At 40.9% G+C, this 16,991-nt stretch overlaps 1 protein-coding gene across 1 annotated transcript; it reads left to right on the top strand.

Moving 5' to 3' along the window:
• The first annotated feature begins 551 nt into the window (after nucleotides 1-551).
• Nucleotides 552-1,489, top strand: LOC116629249 (olfactory receptor 2Z1-like). The gene is given in 2 exon segments (XM_032399546.1): nucleotides 552-765; nucleotides 768-1,489. Coding segments are annotated over 2 exon segments (936 nt in total).
• Nucleotides 1,490-16,991: the final 15,502 nt, after the last annotated feature.

Raw genomic sequence — 16,991 nt, 5'->3', positions numbered from 1 at the left:
GGCTCACACTCCCTAGATTCATATCCTCAATGTGACCCTGTGTAGGCTCATAATTAATTTCTCTTTCCTTCAGATTCTCATCCAGGCACTTGGACCTAGGCCTTTCTCTGTTTTCTTCCTTGATTTATTGCTTCATCTTCATCATCCTCTATTTTACCTCCCTGCCTTTTTGGACTCTCACCTCTGCTTTGGACCCAGGACCATTAGGAGGAGTGGTATTCAAATATTCTACTGGAGCTAAGTTACTGTCTTTGACTGGGACTTCAGTGTTTGGACCTCAAGAGTCAGTGGGTAGCTCTTCACTGGGGTGTGGCCAAGTATCTCGTTCAGAGATGCAAGCTGCTGCTCTCCCTTCCCATGCCTATGACAGACATCACTAATTGATCATGGCATTTCCAACTGCTGATTCTAGCTGTGACCTCATAATACTTCTCCAGGCAACCACTACCAAGTGATGGCAATTGGCACGTGGGTCGAAACTCAGTTGCAGTTTGTCTCTTTCCTTCTTGCATTTGGTCTCTTTCCTGCAGCAAAAGTACGTTGTGTAAAACATGGGGGATGTGAATCAATCAGTGACCTCTGACTTCATTCTGGTGGGCCTCTTCAGTCACTCAGGGTCACGTCAGCTACTCCTCTCCTTGGTGGCTGCCATGTTTACCATGGGCCTCCTGGGCAACACCATTCTGCTTGTCCTGATCTGCCTGGACTCCAGGCTCCACACACCCATGTACTTTCTGCTCAGCCAGCTCTCTCTGTTTGATGTTGGTTTCCCCCAGTCACCATCCCCAAGATGGCATCCCACTTCCTGCAGGGAGAAGGTTCCATCTCCTTCAGGGGTTGTGCAGCTCAAATATTCTTCCTGATCCTGATGGGCGTGGCTGAGGGCATCCTGTTGACCCTCATGTCCTATGACTGCTATGTTGCTGTGTGTCACCCTTTGCAGTATCCTGTGCTCATGAGGTGCCAGGTGTGCCTGCTCATGGTGGGGTCCTCCTGGCTGGCAGGTGTGCTCAACACCTCCATCCAGACCTCCATCACTCTGCACTTTCCCTACTGTGCCTCCTGCATCGTGGACCACTTCTGCGAGGTGCCAGCCCTGCTGAAGCTGTCCTGTGCAGACGCCTCAGCCTACCAGTTGGTGCTGTCCACCTTGGGGGTGCTGATCCTTGTGCTTCCCCTTTCCCTCATTGCCATCTCCTATGGCCACGTTTTGGGGGCCATTATACACATGCGCTCAGAGGAGACCCGAAACAAGGCCTTCACCACCTGTTCCTCGCACATCACAGTGATGGGACTCTTTTATGGTGTAGCTGTGTTCATATACATGGTGCCGGGTGCTTACCATAGCCCACCCCAGGACAATGTGGTCTCCCTATTCTACAGCCTTGTCACCCCTACTCTCAACCCCCTTATCTACAGTCTGAGGAACCAGGAGGTGCAGATGGCTTTGGCCAAAGTGCTCAGCAGAGCTGGGCTCAGGCCAAAGTGATGACCACACAGGGGGTTCTGGCGTGATCCTAGTGATCCTTCATTCCCTCCATTTCCCCAAAGCACCAATTTGTGGTGCAGCTATTAAGGCCTTATATTCAAGGCTAAGTGTCTGTCCAGCTTCTTCAGATCCCTTGACTAGTTGGGTTAGTGTTTTCTCCCATGGACTTGTGGAAAGCAAGGGTAGCAGTCCCTGTCACTTTTAGTATATTTTTCTCTATTCTTTAGTACTATTCACATGAATGGAAGGCCCTGCTTTGTAAAGTTAAATCTTGTTGAATTGATAATTATACTAGTAATAATGAGCACTTATTGACCATTTTACCTGCTAAGTGAATGTTATTTTGTCCTCACCACAGCTTTGGAGATGTAGGGACTATTATGATGTTTATGTATAAGAAATAAACAAGACTCAAAAAGGAAAATAACTTATGAATGGTCACACTTCCAGAAAGTGGTAGAGCTGGGGCTTGAACCCATGGTACTCTGAGGCCAAAGACAGCCCCCAAACCACTGTGCTGTTTGACTACTAAGCAGTGACCTCCTCACTGTTGTGGGTTTAGTGTGTTTGTGGATGTGTGCTGGGATAGTGGTTGGCCCAGACAATGTCTGGAAAACTACCAGATTCTTGAAAATATGGGTTACTGCTTTGAATGATGATGGGGGTAAAATTGAACAGTATTTATAAAATATTTGTTATCTTTGAGTTTTATTAAGATGCTCACTGTTGACCAGGGTTTGGCAATTTTGTTAATAAGCACTTAATATTTTGCGGGGAGTGGTGCTTATTTTAATTTCCTATCCAGCCATGAGGCAAGATTCAACTTAACACATCTTTTAACAGCTTTATTGAGGTAAAATTGACATTCAACAAACAGTACATATTTGAAGTATAAAATTTGATGAGTTTTAGCTTATGTATATGTCTCTACAACAATAACCAATCTTAAGACAGTGAAAGTACACATCACTCCCAAAAGTTTCCTTCTGCTTGTTTGTCACTCCTTCATCCCATCCTCTTCAAGGAGTCACCAATCCATTTTCTATTACCATAGATTAGTTGCATTTTCTAGAGTTTTATACAAATGGAAGTGCAGAGTATATACTGTTTTTGTACAACTTCTTTCACTCAGCAATATTATTTTGAGATTCATTCTTGTTGCAGGTACTTAGACTTATTCTCTTTAATCAAGTAGTATTCTACTGTATGGATACATCATACTATCTCTTAAATATATTTTTTCTTTTGTTGATACAGCTTTTAAAGCTTTCTTTTGACTAGTATTAGTATGGCATATTTTATTCCATAATTTTACCTGTTTATATATTTATATTTAAAGTACATTTATTGTAGGCAGTAGCATATAACTGGGTCTTGCTTTTTATCCAATCTGACAATCTGACTTTTTTATTCAAGTAAAACTCACGTAATATAAAAGTAGCCACTTTAAAGTGGTGTTTAATACATTCACAATATTGCAAAACCATTGCCTCTATCTATTTTCAAAACATTTTCATCATCTCAAAAGGTATATACCTTTGAGTATATACCATACTATATGGTATAATGGGTATATACCATACCCATTAAGTAGTTACTCCCCATTTTCCATTTCCCCTACACTCTGGCAAGCACTAATCTCCTTTCTGTCTCTATGCATTTACCTATTTGAAATATTTCATATAAATGAACTCATGCATTATATAACTTTTGTGTCTAATTTCTTTTACTTGGTACAATGTTTTCAAGATTCATCCATGTTGTAGAATGTATTAGCACTTAATTTTTATGGCTGAATAATATTTCACTGTATGGATGTACTAGATTTGGTTTATCCATCCACCCATTGATAGATACTTGGGCTGCTTCCACCTTTTGGCAGTGTGAATAGTGCTGCTATGAACATTCATGTACATGCTTTTGTTTAAATATCTGTTTTTAATGCTTTTTGGGAGATACTTAGGAGCTGAATTGCTGGGTTATATGGTACTTTTGTGTTTAACTTTTTGATGAACCACCAAACTACTTTTCACAGTGGTTGCACCATTGTAAGATTCCCACAAGGATTCCAATTTATTTACATCCTAGCCAACACTTATTTTCCATTTTTAAAATTATAGCCATCCTAGTGGATATGAAATGTATCTCATTGTGGTTTAAATTTGCATTTCCTTAATGACTAATGATGCTGAATATTTTTCATGTGCTCTGTCTCTCACACACACAGACACACACACAGACACACACACACACCTTTTTTGGAGAAATGTTTGTTCAAATCTTTTGCCCATTTTTAAATTGGGTTGTTTGATTTTTGTGGTTGAGTTGTAAGAGTTCTTTATATATTCTGATATTAGACCCTTATCAAATATATAGTTTACAAATAGCTTCTTCCATTTTACAGGTTGTCTTTTCACACTCTTTTTTTTTAAATTTTATTTTATTATGTTATGTTAGTCACCATACAATACATCATTAGTTTTTGATGTAGTGATCCATGATTCATTGTTTTTGTATAACACTGGTGTTCCATGCAGTACGTGGCCTCCTTAATACCCATCACTGGGTTAACCAATCCCCCCACCACCCTCTCCTCTAAAATCTTCAGTTTGTTTCTCAGAGTCCATAGTCTCTCATGGTTCATCTCTCCCCCTGATTCCTCCCCCTTCATTTTCCCCTTCCTTCTCCTAATGTCCTCCATGCTATTCCTTATGTTCCACAAATAAGTGAAACCATATGATAATTGACTTTCTCTGCTTGACTTATTTTACTTAGCACAATCTCCTCCAGTCCGATCCACATTGATGTAAAAGTTGGGTATTCATCCTTTCTGATGGCTGAGTAATATTCCATTGTATATATGGACCATATCTTCTTTTTTTTTTTTTTTTTTTTTTTTTTAAATTTTTTTATTCTTATGTTAATCCCCATACATTACATCATTAGTTTTAGATATAGTGTTCCATGATTCATTGTTTGTGCATAACACCCAGTGCTCCATGCAGAACGTGCCCTCCTCAATACCCATCACCAGGCTAACCCATCCCCCCAACCCCCTCCCCTCCTGAAGCCACCCTCAGTTTCCTGAGATTAAGAATTCCTCATATCAGTGAGGTCATATGATACATGTCTTTCTCTGTTTGACTTATTTCGCTCAGCATAATACCCTCCAGTTCCATCCACGTCGTTGCAAATGGCAAGATCTTATTCCTTTTGGTGGCTGCATAATATTCCATTGTATATATATACCACATCTTCTTTATCCATTCATCTGTTGATGGACATCTTGGCTCTTTCCACAGTTTGGCTATTGTGGACATTGCTGCTATAAACATCGGGGTGCACGTAGCCTTTCGGGTCCCTACTTTTGTATCTTTGGGGTAAATACCCAGTAGTGCAATTGCTGGATCATATGGTAGCTCTATTTTCAACTTTTTGAGGAACCTCCATACTGTTTTCCAGAGTGGCTGCACCAGCTTGCATTCCCACCAACAGTGTAGGAGGGTTCCCCTTTCTCCGCATCCCCGCCAACATCTGTCATTTCCTGACTTGTTAATTTTAGCCATTCTGACTGGTGTGAGGTGGTATCTCATTGAGGTTTTGATTTGGATTTCCCTGATGCCGAGCGATATTGAACACTTTTTCATGTGTCTGTTGGCCATTTGGATGTCTTCTTTGGAAAAATGTCTGTTCATGTCTTCTGCCCATTTCTTGATTGGATTCTTTGTTCTTTTGGTGTTGAGTTTGATGAGTTCTTTATAGATTTTGGATACTAGCCCTTTATCTGATATGTCATTTGCAAATATCTTCTCCCATTCTGTCAGTTGTCTTTTGGTTTTGTTGACTGTTTCCTTTGCTTTGCAAAAGCTTTTTATCTTGATGAAGTCCCAATAGTTCATTTTTGCCCTTGCTTCCCTTGCCTTTGGCGATGTTTCTAGGAAGAAGTTGCTGCGGCTGAGGTCGAAGAGGTTGCTGCCTGTGTTCTCCTTTAGGATTTTGATGGACTCCTGTCTCACATTGAGGTCTTTCAACCATTTTGAGTCTATTTTTGTGTGTGGTGTAAGGAAATGGTCCAGTTTCATTCTTCTGCATGTGGCTGTCCAATTTTCCCAACACCATTTGTTGAAGAGACTGTCTTTTTTCCATTGGACATTCTTTCCTGCTTTGTCAAAGATTAGTTGACCATAGAGTTGAGGGTCCATTTCTGGGGTCTCTATTCTGTTCCATTGATCTATGTGTCTGTTTTTGTGCCAGTACCATACTGTCTTGATGATGACAGCTTTGTAGTAGAGCTGGAAGTCTGGAATTGTGATGCCGCCAGCTTTGCTTTTCTTTTTCAACATTCCTCTGGCTATGCGGGGTCTTTTCTGGTTCCATACAAATTTTAGGATTATTTGTTCCATTTCTTTGAAGAAAGTGGATGGTATTTTGATGGGGATTGCATTGAATGTGTAGATTGCTCTAGGTAGGATTGACATCTTCACAATATTTGTTCTTCCAATCCATGAGCATGGAACGTTTTTCCATTTCTTTGTGTCTTCCTCAATTTCTTTCATGAGTATTTTATAGTTTTCTGAGTACAGATCCTTTGCCTCTTTGGTTAGATTTATTCCTAGGTATCTTATGGTTTTGGGTGCAATTGTAAATGGGATCGACTCCTTAATTTCTCTTTCTTCTGACTTGTTGTTGGTGTATAGGAATGCCACTGACTTCTGTGCATTGATTTTATATCCTGCCACTTGACTGAATTCCTGTATGAGTTCTAGCAGTTTTGGGGTGGAGTCTTTGGGATTTTCCACATAAAGTATCATATCATCTGCAAAGAGTGAGAGTTTGACTTCTTCTTTGCCAATTTGGATGCCTTTGATTTCTTTTTGTTGTCTGATTGCTGTGGCTAGGACTTCCAATACTATGTTGAATAGCAGTGGTGATAGTGGACATCCCTGCCGCGTTCCTGACCTTAGGGGGAAAGCTCTCAGTTTTTCCCCATTGAGAATGATATTCGCTGTAGGTTTTTCATAGATGGCTTTTATGATATTGAGGTATGTGCCCTCTATCCCTATACTCTGAAGAGTTTTGATCAAGAAAGGATGCTGTACTTTGTCAAATGCTTTTTCTGCATCTATTGAGAGGATCATGTGATTCTTGTTTTTTCTTTTGTTAATGTATTGTATCACGTTGATTGATTTGCGGATGTTGAACCAACCTTGCAGCCCAGGGATAAATCCGACTTGGTCGTGGTGAATAATCCTTTTAATGTACTGTTGGATCCTATTGGCTAGTATTTTGGTGAGAATTTTTGCATCCATGTTCATCAGGGATATTGGTCTGTAATTCTCCTTTTTGATGGGGTCTTTGTCTGGTTTTGGGATCAAGGTAATGCTGGCCTCATAAAATGAGTTTGGAAGTTTTCCTTCCATTTCTATTTTTTGGAACAGTTTCAGAAGGATAGGTATTAATTCTTCTTGAAATGTTTGGTAGAATTCCCCTGGGAAGCCATCTGGCCCTGGGCTTTTGTGTTTTGGGAGATTTTTGATGACTGCTTCTATTTCCTTAGTGGTTATAGGTCTGTTCAGGTGTTCTATTTCTTCCTGGTTCAGTTTTGGTAGTTGATACATCTCTAGGAATGCATCCATTACTTCCAGGTTATCTAATTTGCTGGCATATAGTTGCTCATAATATGTTCTTATAATTGTTTGTATTTCTTTGGTGTTGGTTGTGATTTCTCCTCTTTCATTCATGATTTTGTTGATTTGGGTCATTTCTCTTTTCTTTTTGATAAGTCTGGCCAGGGGCTTATCAATCTTGTTAATTCTTTCAAAGAACCAGCTCCTAGTTTCGTTGATCTGTTCTACTGTTCTTTTGGTTTCTATTTCATTGATTTCTGCTCTGATCTTTATTATTTCTCTTCTCCTGCTGGGTTTAGGCTTTATTTGCTGTTCTTTCTCCAGCTCCTTTAGGTGTAGGGTTAGGTTGTGTACTTGAGACCTTTCTTGTTTCTTGAGAAAGGCTTGTATTGCTATATACTTTCCTCTTAGGACTGCCTTTGCTGTATCCCAAAGATTTTGAATAGTTGTGTTTTCATTTTCATTGGTTTCCATGAATTTTTTTAATTCTTCTTTAATTTCCTGGTTGACCCATTCATTCTTCAGTAGGATGCTCTTTAGCCTCCATGTATTTGAGTTCTTTCTGACTTTCCTCTTGTGATTGAGTTCTAGTTTCAAAGCATTGTGGTCTGAAAATAGGCAGGGGATGATCCCAATCTTCTGGTACCGGTTGAGACCTGATTTCTGACCTAGGATGTGATCTATTCTGGAGAATGTTCCATGGGCACTAGAGAAGAATGTGTATTCCGTTGCTTTGGGATGGAATGTTCTGAATATGTCTGTGAAGTCCATTTGGTCCAGTGTGTCATTTAAAGTCTTTATTTCCTTGTTGATCTTTTGCTTAGACGATCTGTCCATTTCAGTGAGGGGGGTGTTAAAGTCCCCCACTATTATTGTATTGTTGTCGATGTGTTTCTTTGCTTTTGTTATTAATTGCCTTATATAATTGGCTGCTCCCATGTTAGGGGCATAGATATTTACAATTGTTAGATCTTGTTGGATAGACCCTTTAAGTATGATATAGTGTCCTTCCTCATCTCTTATTACAGTCTTTGGTTTAAAATCTAATTTGTCTGATATAAGGATTGCCACCCCAGCTTTCTTTTGGTGTCCATTAGCATGGTAAATGGTTTTCCACCCCCTCACTTTCAATCTGGGGGTGTCTTTGGGTCTAAAATGAGTCTCTTGCAGACAGCATATCGATGGGTCTTGTTTTTTAATCCAATCTGATAGCCTGTGTCTTTTGATTGGGGCATTTAGCCCATTTACATTCAGGGTAACTATTGAAAGATAGGAGTTCAGTGCCATTGTATTGCCTGTAAAGTGACTGTTACTGTATATTGTTTGTGTTCCTTTCTGGTCTATGTTGCTTTTAGGCTCTCTCTTTGCTTAGAGGACCCCTTTCAATATTTGTTGTAGGGCTGGTTTCGTGTTTGCAAATTCCTTTAGTTTTTGTTTGTCCTGGAAGCTTTTTATCTCTCCTTCAATTTTCAATGACAGCCTAGCTGGATATAGTATTCTTGGCTGCATATTTTTCTCATTTAGTGCTCTGAATATGTCCTGCCAGTCCTTTCTGGCCTGCCAGGTCTCTGTGGATAAGTCTGTTGCCAATCTAATGTTTCTACCATTGTAGGTTACATATCTCTTCTCCCGAGCTGCTTTCAGGATTTTCTCTTTGTCTCTGAGACTCGTAAGTTTTACTATTAGATGTCGGGGTGTTGACCTATTTTTATTGATTTTGAGAGGGGTTCTCTGTGCTTCCTGGATTTTGATGCCTGTTTCCTTCCCCAAATTAGGGAAGTTCTCTGCTATAATTTGCTCCATTATACCTTCTGCCCCTCTCTCTCTTTCTTCTTCTTCTGGGATCCCAATTATTCTAATGTTGTTTCGTCTTATGGTATCGTTTATCTCTCGAATTCTGCCCTCGTGATCCAGTAGTTGTTTCTCTCTCTTTTTCTCAGCTTCTTTATTTTCCATCATTTGGTCTTCTATCTCACTGATTCTTTCTTCTGCCTCATTTATCCTAGCAGTTAGCGCCCCCATATTTGATTGCACCTCATTAATAGCCTTTTTGATTTCTACTTGGTTCGATTTTAGTTCTTTTACTTCTCCAGAAAGGGTTTCTCTAATAACTTCCATGTTTTTTTCAAGCCCAGCTAGTATCTTTAAAGTGATGATTCTGAACTCTAGATCTGACATCGTACTAATGTCCGTATTGAGTAGGTCCCTGGCAGTCGGTACTACCTCTTGTTCTTTTTGTTGAGGTGATTTTTTCCGTCTTGTCATTTTGTGCAGAGGAGAATAGATTAATGAGAGAACAAAATGCTAGCAGGGTAACAACGTCCCCAGAAAATATACTCTAAACAAATCAGAAAAGACCTGAAGCAGTGGGAAAAGAAAGGGAAAGAGAGAAAAAAGAAAAGGAAAGAAAAAAAGAAAAAAGAAAAAGATAAAGATAAAAACAAACAAAAGCAGAACAAAACAAAACAAAACAAAAACAGAATGTGATCAAATATGATCAGGCTGGATTATAGATCAGTGCCACACACTAGATTTTGGGTGTATTTTGGTCTGTTAAAAGAAAGTCCCTCCCAAAATTTTAAAGAAAGAAAAACTTATATATGTACAAAAATAAGGGTTGATATGATGAAGGGATGGAATATGACTGTAAAGATGGAAATTATAAAAAATTTTAAAAAAGGATTTGATAAGTTGTTTGAAAAAAGAAAGAAGAGGATTAAAAAAAAAAAAAGAAAGAAAGAAAAAAGGGAGAGAATGTGATCAGGCAGGGGAGTAGAAAAAAACCATACACTAGAGATTTAGAGTATATTTTGATCTGTTAGAAGAAACTATCTCAAGATTTTAAAGAGAGAACAACTTATATATATATATGCCAAAAATACGGGTAACTACTATGAAGGGATAGAATATGACTTTAAAAATGAAAAATAAAAATGTTTTTTTTTTTTAAAAAAGGGATTGATAAGATGTTGGTTGAAAAAGGGAAAAAGAAAAATTCAAAAAAAAAGAAAAAAGGAAAAAAGAAAAAAAGACAGTTAAAAAAAATAATTAACTTTGAAAGACTAAAGAATCATGGTAAAAAAGCCATGAATTCTATGTGCAGTGTTCCCCTAGCGCTGGAGTTCTGCCGTTCTCATTGATCGGTAAACTTGGTCTTGGCTGGCTGTTCTCGCTGATCTTCTGGGGGAGGGGCCTGTTGCCGTGGTTCCCAAATGTCTTTGCCGGAGGCAAAATTGCCCCGCCCTTGCCGGTCCGGGCTAAGTAATCTGCTCGGGTTTGCTCTCCGGAGCTTTTGTTCCCTGCAAGCTCTCCGTACAGCTTTGGAGGCGGAGAGTGAAAATGGCGGCCTCCCAATCTCCGCCCCGGCGGAGCCGAGAACTCGGGGTCCCGCTCCTCAGCGAGCCCCCAGAGAAAAGCCGTCAGTCACTCCCGTCTCCCCGGTCTCCGGCCACACTCCGCGCTCACCCGGCCTGTGACCGCGCCTTTCTATCTGGCACCCGACCCCGGGTGGAGTCTCCAAACCCAGCAGATCCCCGCGGTGCGCTCCCGCACCTCTCCTCCCCGGGGGAAGAAGGTGAGTCTCCCCGGATCTGCCGCTTGTTGGGTCCCTGCTGGAGGAGCAGTGGCCCGACTGTGCTGCGGATCACGGTTTATAGCAACCCCGAGCTGAGAGCCCGCGCCTCGTCTCTGTCTCTGCAGCCGGCTTCTCCGCTCCGATACCTGGGAGCTCTGCCGCACTCAGGCACCCCCGGTCTTTCTGTGACCCCGAGGGTCCTGAGACCACACTGTCCCGCGAGGGTTCCACCCCCCACTTCGCCACCAGAGTGACGTCCCTCAACGGAGCAGACTTCTAAAAGTTCCGATTCTGTGCTCCGTGGCTCTATCACTTGCCAGAAGCGGCCGACGGAGGCCCCTCCCCCGCCGTCTATCCTCCCGAATAACGCCTCGGATTCACTTCTCCGCACGTCCTACCTTCCAGAAAGTGGTCGCTTTTCTGTTCAGAGAGTTGTTGCTCTTCTTTTCTTTGATCTCCTGTTGAGTTTGTAGGTGTTCAGAATGGTTTGATCCCTATCCAGCTGAATTCCTGAGAGGAGACGAAATCCAGGTCTCCTACTCCTCCGCCATCTTGCTCCGCCCCCTGGACCATATCTTCTTTATCCATTCATCTGTTGAAGGGCATCTCGGCTCTTTCCACAGCTTGGCTATTGCGGACATTGCTGCTAGGAACATTGGGATGCATATGGCCCTTCTTTTCACTACATCTGTGTCTTTGGGGTAAATACCCAGGAGTGCAATTGCTGGGTCATAAGGTGGCTCTATTTTTAATTTTCTGAGGCATCTCCACACTGTTTTCCAAAGTGGCTGTACCAACTTGCATTCCCACCAACAGTGTAAGAGGGTTCCCCTTTCTCCACAACCTCTCCAACATTTGTTGTTTCTTGCCCTGTCCATTTTTGCCATTCTAACTGGTGTAAGGTGGTATCTCAATGTGGTTTTGATTTGAATTTCCCTGATGGCTAATGATGATGAACATTTTTTCATGTGTCTGTTAGTCATTTGTACGTCTTCTTTGGAGAAGTGTCTGTTCATGTCTTCTGCCCATTTTTTGACTCGATTCTTTGTTTTTTGAGTGTTGAGTTTGAGAAGTTCTTTATAGATCTTGGATACCAGCCCTTTATCTGTAGTGTCATTTGCAAATATCTTCTCCCATTCTGTGGGTTGCCTCTTAGTTTTGTTGACTGTTCCCTTTGCTGTGCAGAAGCTTTTTATCTTGATGAAGTCCCAAGAGTCATTTTTTGCTTTTGTTTCACTAGCCTTTGGAGATGTATCTTGAAAGAAGTTGCTGTGGGTGATGTCAAAGAGGTTATTGCCTATGTTCTCCTCTAGGATTTTGATGGATCCTGTCTCACATTGAGGTCTTTCATCCATTTTGAGTTTATCTTTGTGTATGGTGTTAGAGAATGGTCGAGTTTCATTCTTCTGCATGTGGTTGTCCAATTTTCCCAGCACCGTTTATTGAAGAGACTGTCTTTTTTCCATTGCATATTTTTTCCTGCTTTGTCGAAGATTATTTGACCATAGAGTTGAGGGTCCATATCTGGGTTCTCTATTCTGTTCCATTGGTCTATATGTCTGTTTTTGTGCCAGTACCATGCTGTCTTGGTGATCACTGCTTTGTAATACAGCTTGAAATCAGGCAACATGATGCCCCCAGCTTTGTTTTTCTTTTTCAACATTTCCTTGGCGATTCAGGGTCTTTTCTGATTCCATACAAATTTTAGGATTGTTTGTTCCAGCACTTTGAAAAATGTCATTGGAATTTTGATCGGGATGGCGTTGAAGGTATAGATTGCTCTGGGTAGCATAGACATTTTAACAATCTTTATTCTTCCGATCCATGAGCCTGGAATGTTTCTCCATCTTTTTGTGTCTTCTTCAATTTCTTTCATGAGTGTTCTGTAGTTCCTAGAGTATAGATCCTTTACCTCTTTGGTTAGGTTTATTCCGAGGTATCTTATGGTTTTTGGTGCTATTGTAAGTGAAATCGTTTCTCTAATTTCTCTTTCTACAGTTACGTCGTTAGTGTATAAGAACGCAACTGATTTCTGTGCATTGATTTTGTATCCTGCCACATTACTGAATTGCTGTATGAGTTCTAGTAATTTAGGGGTGGAGTCTTTTGGGTTTTCCACATAAAGTATCATGTCATCTGTGAAAAGAGAGAGTTTGACTTCTTCTTTGCCAATTTGAATACATTTTATTTCTTTTTGTTGTCTGATTGCTGTTGCTAGGACTTCTAGTACTATGTTGAACAATAGTGGCGAGAGTGGGCATGCTTGACGTTTCCTGATCTTGAGGGAAAAGCTCTCAGCTTTCCCCATTGAGTATGGTATTCGCTGTGGGTTTTTCATAGATGGATTTTATGAACTTGAGGAATATTCCCTCTATCCCTATTCTCTGAAGAGTTTTAATCAGGAAAGGATGCTGTATTTTGTCAAATGCTTTTTGTGCATCAGTTGAGAGGACCATATGGTTCTTCTCCCTCCTCTTATTAATGTGTTCTATCACATTGATTGATTTGTGAATGTTGAACCACCCTTGCATCCCAGGGATAAATCCCACTTGGTCGTGGTGGATGATCCTTTTAATGTATTGTTGGATCCTATTAGCTAGGATTTTGTTGAGGATTTTGGAATTCATATTCATCAAGGATATCAGTCTGAAATTCTCCTTTTTGATGGGGTCATTGCCTGGTTTGGGGATTAAGGTAATACTGGCCTCATAGAATGAGTCTGGAAGCTTTCCTTCTGTTTCTATTTTTGGAAACAGCTTCAGGAGAATGGTATTATTTTTTCTTTGAATGTTTGGTAGAATTGCCCAGGGAATCCATGAGGCCCTGGACTCTTGTTTTTTGGGAGGTTTTTGATCACTGCTTCAATCTCGTTACTGGTTATTGGCCTATTCAGGTTGTCAATTTCTTCCTGTTTCAGTCTTGGCAGTTTATAGGTTTCCAGGAAGGCATCCATTTCATCCAGATTACTCAGCTTATTAGCATATAGTTGTTGATAATAATTTCTAATAATTGTTTCTATTTCCTTGATGTTAGTCGTGATCTCTCCCCTTTCATTCATAATTTTATTAATTTGGGTCCTTTCTCTTTTCTTTTGGACAAGTCTGGCCCACTTATAGATCTTATTAATTCTTCAAAGAACCAGCTTCTAGTTTCGTTGATCTGATCTACTGTGTTTCTGGTTTCTAATTGTTTGATCTCTGCTCTAATCTTAATTATGTCTCTTCTAATGGTGGCTTAGGCATTGTTTGTTGCTTTTTCTCTAGTTCTTTAAGGTGTAGAGTTAATTGGTGAATTAGGGATTTTTCTATTTTTTTTGAGTGAGGCTTGGATGGCTAGGACCCTTTGCAGTATCCCTTAGGTTTTGGACCGATGTGTGTTCATTCTCATTGATTTCCATAAATTGTTTGAGTTCTTCTTTGATTTCCTGGTTGACCCAAACATTCTTGAGCAGAGTGGTCGTTAGCTTCCAAGTGTTTGAATTTCTTGCCAAATTTTTTCTTGTGACTGAGTTCCAGTTTTAAAGCATTGTGGTCTGAGAATATGCAGGGAATAATCTCAATCTTTTGGTATCGGTTGAGACCTGATTTTTGACCCAGTATGTGGTCTATTCTGGAGAAAGTTCTATGTGCATTCGAGAAGAATGAGTATTCTGTTGTTTTAGGGTGGAATGTTCTGTAAATATCTATGAGGTCCATCTGGTCCAGTGTGTCATTCAAAGCTCTTGTTTCTTTGTTGATTTTCTGCTTAGATGATCTGTCTATTGCTGAGAGTGGAGTATTGAGGTCTCCTACAATTAACGTATTGTTATCAATATGATTCTTTATTTTGGTTAACAGTTGGCTTATGTAGATGGCTGCTCCCATGTTGGGGGGCATAGATATTTACAATTGTTAGATCTTCTTGTTGGATAGACCCTTTAAGAATGATAAAGTGTCCTTCTGTGTCTCTAGCTACAGTCTTTAGTTTAAAATCACTACATCAAAAACTAATGATGTATTGTATGGTGACAAACATAACATAATAAAATTCAAAAATTAAAAAAAAAACAAAAACAAAAAATAAAATCTAATTTGTCTGATATAAGAATTGCTACCCCAGCTTTCTTTTGAGGTCCACTGGCATGGAAGATGGATCCCCATCCCTTCACTTTCAGTCTGGATGTATCTTTAGGTTCAAAATGAGTCTCTTGTAGACAGCATATGGATGGGTCCTGTCTTTTTGTCCAATCTGCAACCCTGTGCCATTTTATGGGAACATTTAGGCCGTTCACGTTGAGAGTGATTATTGAAAGATATGAATTTATTGTCATCATGTTGCCTGTGAAGACCTTGTTTTTATAGATTGTCCCTGTAAATTTCTTTTCTGTATCACTCTTGGGGTCTTTCTCCTTTTATAGAACCCCCCTTAATAATTCTTGCAGATCAGCTTAGTGGTCACATATTCTTTCAGTTTCTGCTGGTCTTGGAAGTTCTGCATCTCTCCATCCATTCTAAATGACAGCCTTGCAGGATAAAGTATTCTTGGCTACATGTTCTTCTCATTTAGTACCCTGAATATGTCTTGCCAGGCCTTTCTTGCTTGCCAGGTCTTTGTGGATAGGCCTGATGTTATTCTGATGTTTCTCCCTCTGTACGTAAGGAATCTCTTCTCCCTAACTGCCCTTAGGTTGGTTTCCTTGGTTCCAAGATTTGCGAGTTTTACTATTACATGCCAGGGTGTTGGCCTGTTTTCCTTGACCTTGGGAGGGGTCCTCTCTGCCTCTAGGACATGAATGTTTGTTTCATTCCCCAGATTAAGGAGGTTCTCAGCTACGATTTGCTCAAATATATCTTCTAGTCCTTTCTCTAGCTCCACCTCCTCAGGGATTCCAACCATTCTGACATTGGAACGTTTCATGGTGTCACTTATTTCTCTGATTCTATTTTCATGGATTCTGAGTTGTTTTTCCCTGGTCTCCTCTTTTCCCTTTTTGTCTATTAATTGGTCTTCTAGGTCACTAATTCATTCTTCTGCCTCGCTTACCCTAGCTGTTAGATTATCTAGATTAGATAGGATCTCACTGATAGCATTTTTAAGTTCTGCCAACTCAGCTTTCATTTTTGCCCTTAGAGACTCTATGTTGCCATTAATTGATTTCTCCATTCTAGCTATTGTCTTCACAATTGCTAGCCTGAATTCCATCTCTGACATCTTGGTTATATCTGAATCCATTTGTAAATCTGTGGCATAAGTCATAGTCTCTGAGTCTTTCCTATTTTGGGGGTTCCTCCTCCTAGTCATTCTGTTGAGAGGTGGTTGAGGGAATGTATAGAATCCAAATGATTGACCACAATCCAAGCAAGATGCACTTGTTTTGTAAGGACCTTAGGGTTGCTGGCCCCTTGTTTTCCCAGCCTGTCTTCTGGGGAGGGGCCTGCCGTGCTGTTACTCAGGCAACCTTGTTTGGGCAGAGTTGCCCTGCCCCCTGTGGTGGGGGATGGACTCAGTGAAAACCAGTTTTTTGGGGCTTTTGTTCTCTGGCGGCTTTTCCTGGTGGCTTTCCGCATCTCTTCTGAGAGTCAGAGCAGAAGATACTGTTTCCAACCCTCTGCCTCAGAGCAGAGATATCACAGTCTGTTCTTCAGTGAGCTCTCCAGGCTACACTATCCCCGTTTCTGTCTGTGCTGCTATAAACTGCAGTGTCCTGGGTTGTGCACCCCTCAGCAACTCTCCCAGTCCTCGCCTCCAGGTCGGGGTTCGTCTCTGCCCTTTGTGCTTCTAAAACCACCAGCCGCCCCCAGTTTGCACGCGTGGCCCCGCCGCTCCAGTTTCAGTGGGGCTGCCTTAAAGTCCTTTCCCCGTTGCTACCGGTCCGTGAGTCTGTGCCCTATCCAACAACCTGCGATATTCTGTTTGTAGAGATCTAGGTCTATCTTCTTACATCTCAGGCTGATTTTGCGGGTGTTCAGAGTGGTCTGGTAGATATTCAGCTCAATTCCGGGGACCAGTTGGAATAGGGTCCCCTACTCCTCCGCCATCTTTCCCCCCTCCTCCTCTTTTCACATTCTTGATAGTATCCTTTGCACAAAAGTTTTCAATTTTTTAAAAAAGATTTTACTTATTTGAGAGAGAGAGAGTGAACAGGAGCTGGGAGGGGGGAGGCAGAGGGAGAAGCAGACTCCCTGGGGCTTGATCCCAGGACCCTGAGATCATGACTTGAGCTGAAGGCAGTCACTTAACCGACTGAGACACCCAGGTGCCCCAAAGTTTTCATTTTTGATGAAGTTCTATTTATCTTTTTTTTTTTTTTTTTTTTTTTTTT

Source organism: Phoca vitulina, unplaced genomic scaffold, assembly GCF_004348235.1.
Source record: "Phoca vitulina isolate PV1807 unplaced genomic scaffold, GSC_HSeal_1.0 scaffold446, whole genome shotgun sequence".
NCBI lineage: Eukaryota > Metazoa > Chordata > Mammalia > Carnivora > Phocidae > Phoca > Phoca vitulina.
Note: the sequence above shows the minus strand (reverse complement) of the source record. Positions and strands in the feature narration are given on the sequence as shown.